General features: G+C 36.3%; 1 protein-coding gene across 1 annotated transcript; it reads right to left on the minus strand.

Annotated features, from left to right (window-relative positions):
• Window positions 1-662: 662 nt before the first annotated feature.
• Window positions 663-3312, minus strand: LOC130461862 (ubiquitin-like-specific protease 1). Its single transcript, XM_056830100.1, has 6 exons — window positions 3006-3312; window positions 2747-2926; window positions 2550-2654; window positions 1098-1167; window positions 890-988; window positions 663-788 (listed from the first exon to the last, which is right to left on the minus strand). The coding sequence occupies exons 1-6, from the start codon at window positions 3173-3175 to the stop codon at window positions 690-692; spliced, it is 723 nt and encodes a 240-aa protein (XP_056686078.1). The 5' UTR covers window positions 3176-3312; the 3' UTR covers window positions 663-689.
• Between the last annotated feature and the right edge of the window lie 2331 nt (window positions 3313-5643).

Here is a 5643-nt window from a genome sequence, read left to right on the forward strand (position 1 = left end):
CACATCGTGCGTGGCAAAAGCTCTCGACGCAAATGACTAAAAGTCATTTGCGTCGCACATTTGTGCGACGCAAATGAACCTTATTTGCGTCGCACATTTAGCTAATGTGCGACGCAAATAACTTTTCAGGCATGGTGCTGAAAAGTCATTTGCAACGCACATTAGCTAAATGTGCGACGCAAATAAGGTTCATTTGCAACGCACATTTAGCTAATGTGCGTTGCAAATGACTTTTCAGCACCATGCCTGAAAAGTTATTTGCGTCGCACATTAGCTAAATGTGCGACGCAAATAGCTTTTTAGGCATGGTGCTGAAAAGTCATTTGCAACGCACATTAGCTAAATGTGCGTTGCAAATGACAATTTTAGCGCCAAAAAATTAAGTCATTTGCCTCGCACATTGAGCTAACGTGCGTTGCAAATGACTTATTTTTTTTAAAAAAATATTCGTTTTTTAATATTTTAGTTGGAAATTCCGACATGATCGTCTTTGAAATTAGACGCTTCATTCCCAATACCGGGAATACATTTATAATTAATACCTGTCACTAAAGTTTACAACGTAATTAACGTTCCCAATAAAAGGCAATTAAATTCGTCATAGATCGATCAACCAACATGTTACAACAAACATAAAATTATTACAACAAAGGTACGTAGCTAGCTAGAGATCAAGTTCATATTACAAATTAAGCTAAAAATTCGACATTGTTCATGAAGTAATCTGCCCAAAAATCTTTCACCTCATTAATCTCCTCCGGTGAATAGGGCAATGTTCTTGAAAAATCCTAAAAAAGTGTAAATAATTCAATTTATCAACGATTGATCAATATAATAGTTTTGTGTACTTCAATTTATTATATAAAGTACGTAGTTTATGAGAACATACCTTAGTAAGATCTTGACTATTACCATGATTCATTATTATGTCGTACATAAAACGCATGACGTAGTAGCCACAATCTAGTGATCCCGGTTGTTGAGCACACTAAATGCATTAAAATAAATAACACAAGTAAAATTTCTATCACATTGTATGTTATAATTTTGAAAAACTTATTTCTTAGGTAAATAATAAACTAATTATATATATATACCTGTGCTGGAATCCATGTTAATTTAGTTCCCTTAGATTGTCCACCTAGTCTCTTGTAACTCCGAAAAGCACTACACATTCGATAAAATATGCAATTATATATACTTTGTTTACACATGTAAATGCAAAGAATATTTTACATGTAAGTGCAATTATATACTTTATTTACACATGTAAATACAATTATATACGTAGTAGTCACATTTAAGGCTAATTGGGTCGTTCTAGGTCATTTTTAGGCAAAAATGATGTTTTCGAACCCAACTTTGAACCAAAGAACCTAAGGAATGTTTTCAAACTTATTACACGTCTCATATGCATAGTTATAACTTTCTAAGGCCCTTTACAATCTATTATTTCACATTTAAGGCTATTTGGGTCGTCCTAGGTCATTTTTAGGCAAAAATGATGTTTTCGAACCCAACTTTGAACCAAAGAACCTAAGGAATGTTTTCAAACTTATTACACGTCTCATATGCATAGTTATAACTTTCTAAGTCCCTTTACAATCTATTATTTCACATTTAAGGCTAATTGGGTCGTCCTAGGTCATTTTTAGGCAAAAATGATGTTTTCGAACCCAACTTTGAACCAAAGAACCTAAGGAATGTTTTCAAACTTATTACACGTCTCATATGCATAGTTATAACTTTCTAAGGCCCTTTACAATCTATTATTTCACATTTAAGGCTATTTGGGTCGTCCTAGGTCATTTTTAGGCAAAAATGATGTTTTCGAACCCAACTTTGAACCAAAGAACCTAAGGAATGTTTTCAAACTTATTACACGTCTCATATGCATAGTTATAACTTTCTAAGTCCCTTTACAATCTATTATTTCACATTTAAGGCTAATTGGGTCGTCCTAGGTCATTTTTAGGCAAAAATGATGTTTTCGAACCCAACTTTGAACCAAAGAACCTAAGGAATGTTTTCAAACTTATTACACGTCTCATATGCATAGTTATAACTTTCTAAGGCCCTTTACAATCTATTATTTCACATTTAAGGCTATTTGGGTCGTCCTAGGTCATTTTTAGGCAAAAATGATGTTTTCGAACCCAACTTTGAACCAAAGAACCTAAGGAATGTTTTCAAACTTATTACACGTCTCATATGCATAGTTATAACTTTCTAAGTCCCTTTACAATCTATTATTTCACATTTAAGGCTATTTGGGTCGTCCTAGGTCATTTTTAGGCAAAAATGATGTTTTCGAACCCAACTTTGAACCAAAGAACCTAAGGAATGTTTTCAAACTTATTACACGTCTCATATGCATAGTTATAACTTTCTAAGTCCCTTTACAATCTATTATTTCACATTTAAGGCTATTTGGGTCGTCCTAGGTCATTTTTAGGCAAAAATGATGTTTTCGAACCCAACTTTGAACTAAAGAACCTAAGGCAAAAATTTTGGCAAAAATGGCATTTTCATATGCATACTTTACTTACTTGTTTAGTGGCTCCTTAATCATCAAATTTCTCTTCTTCTGTTGAGAATCAAATATGTAGACCTCACGTTTAGACAAGCAAAGAACTAAAAGCATCCAGTGACTCCTACATACAAACAATAAACGTATGTAGTTAGAAAAAAAAAAGTTAAATTTATAACAATCAATTAAAAACGAAGTTCAAAGTAATTTTCATACTTTTCGTAGTATGGACATAAGATGAATGTCTTAGAACTAAGTGCACTCATGGACCTCGTGATGTACAATAGAATTCGATCTGCATCGGACTTTAACATGGTGGCCGAGATCATCTCCGGGCACATGAATCCAATACTATTGGGGTGACAATCATCGTGAAAACACAACTCACTCAAAGCCCTATAATATAGAGTGTAAGAACGTTAAGACAATCATAAAAATCAAATTTAGGGGCAAAATATGAATTTAGGTAACTCACGTAGCAAAAACTTGTATTATTGATATATTGAGCCATGCTCCCGAGAGAAGTTGATCGGTGTCTTCAACGGTGACACTAATTTCAAAGTCCTTTTCCATATTGAATGTCCTTTTAGTGCAATGTACCTTAACGTGCTCCCCTTCTTTTAATCCCAACATCATAGTTTTCATCACATTGCACTTACCACTCAAATTTTGCACTTTATAATTTTCAAGGAAATAGGTTTTTGATTTAGTGTTGGACGCTTTTGTTCCACTTCCCCCAACCACTATCTCTTTCCCTTTGTTCCCTTTCCCTTTAGGCTCTTTACTTGTAGGCTTGTTTACCTGAGGTATGATTTTCAAATAACGATATACATATTAGTGAGCATACATGGTATAATAGTTCTACTTCAAATTATCATGCATATGTTAGTTACCTCCTCATTCGTAAGCGACACCAAATGTTTTGGCCACTGAGTGAAGGTACCATGAGCTTGAGCAAGTTTCTTAATATATTGAGAAGGCACGGGGACGGGAGCTTCTTTGTACGCGGGCTCAAAATCATCAACGCTCACTTTCACGTTATCGGACGTGACGTCGTTGTGGTGATCAAGGAGCAACTCTGGACATATGGTACCATAGGCAACAAAGACTTTCTCCGAGCCTATGTTCAGGTATAGATGGCACGGGACAGGTTCCTTATTATTTATTTTGAACAATAACGCAAATACAATGTAACATGTTAGAAAAGTTCAATAGAATTAACTAGAAACAAAGTACTTGAAAAACACAAATTATCATACCGTAATGTCGGCAAATGGATCTAAACCCCCGGAACGACAACTACTATGAACATTTGCGTCTATCCTCATATGGCTTGGTATTTGGACACCAAGTTCTTTAGCAAATGTGATAAATTTCTCCATGACCATGGCATCCATCTTGGAGTTCATCTCTTGTATTGTCTCATCTTTGACCCTTTTGGTCACTCTTGCTTCCATTTCCTCCATCTCCGCATCTCCATACCGTCGAAAGCTACGCCGCTCTCCGGTCCCCCACACAGCTTTGATGCCTACTCCACCACCAAATGTTAGTGGTCTCCCTTCTTTAGTCTTACCAAGTGCACGAGATAAGACATCATCTCGTGCACTTTTGGGAACAAATTCCCCTTCATCTTGTTTCCTTTTCCATTCATCCTACATGAAATCAAATGGTTTTGAGAAAAGTTCAACACTTGGTTTCATATTTAAGAACATATATGAAATTAGAGGAATCACAACATTACGCAAAATTGTTAAATGAACTTACAATATTTTCTTTGACCTTTTGTGTGCCCTCATCCGGCAAGTAAGGATTTCCTTTCTCATCTGGTTTCGATCTTGCAAGAAGCCATAAACATGTCCTACTCGGCAAACTTGAAGAAATTGTAGACGCAGAGGAACCTTCAGATGACGAAGAAACTGAGGGAATGTACCCTTTTCTCTGCCATTCACTTGTCATTTCAGCATATGATTTCTGTCCCATATGATGAGGATATATGTTGAAAGATTGACTTTGTCTTGCTTTCTCACTTATTTCCTAATTTTAGGGGGGTAAAAGAAATTATTACAACAAAATAAAACTTAGATTATAACAAGACTTTAAATAAGAATAATTTTTATACCTCAGCTTCTTCGGAGGTACGTATCTTCACAAATTCCTTCCATATATCCTTAGTTATATAACTATACAAATCATATGGCATCTTTTCATCTTTTGGCCTTTTCCTTGTACCCCGAATCCAACCAGTCGCCAATCTTGATTTGAATTCCCTCCAACGCTTATCACAACTCTTTAAGACAACTTCTTTCTTAGTTTCATCTGTGATATGAAATTCTCTCTAAATGAAAGAAAAAGAAAAGGAACAAGAAAGTCTTTTAGCACATGAAAAAGACACGTAGATATGTACAACTGAATTTCCAAAATAAAACCGGTTACCTTGACGTCTTCCCACAAAGTGTCTTTTATTCCTTGTGAAACATCTTCCCAGGTTCTGATCAATATTGAAACCTTTGCGCGACTTATCTCGCCAATGTGATTCTTGTAATCCGTTGCCCATTTCCCTGTGGGTCGGTCCAAGTGATCCCATTCAATTTTTCTTGGAACCCCGGGCATGGATTTTATTCCTTTTGTAGGGCCTCTTGGCTTCTTTTTTTGCTTTTGGGGCACTTGATTTGGTGATTTGTTAGAAGGACCTGAATTTGCGTGTTGATCTTCATCCATGCCTGACGCTACTGCATTGGAAAATCATTAAAATTACATACCTTCAAAAGCAGGATTTTAAAATAAAAATAAAGTTCTGATCAGTTCTGTGCACTGATCTGCACAGCTCAGATCAGAACTGTGCAGATCAGTGCACAGAACTGGTCAGAACTGATCAGTTCTGTGCACTGATCTGCACAGCTCAGATCAGAACTGTGCAGATCAGTGCACAGAACTGATCAGAGCTGACCAGTTCTGTGCACTGATCTGCACAGCTCAGATCAGAACTGTGCAGATCAGTGCACAGAACTGATCAGAGCTGACCAGTTCTGTGCACTGATCTGCACAGCTCAGATCAGAACTGTGCAGATCAGTGCACAGAACTGATCAGAGCTGATCAGTTCTGTGCACTGATC

Source organism: Spinacia oleracea, chromosome 5 (assembly GCF_020520425.1).
Source record: "Spinacia oleracea cultivar Varoflay chromosome 5, BTI_SOV_V1, whole genome shotgun sequence".
In the NCBI taxonomy this organism is placed as follows: Eukaryota; Viridiplantae; Streptophyta; class Magnoliopsida; order Caryophyllales; family Amaranthaceae; genus Spinacia; species Spinacia oleracea.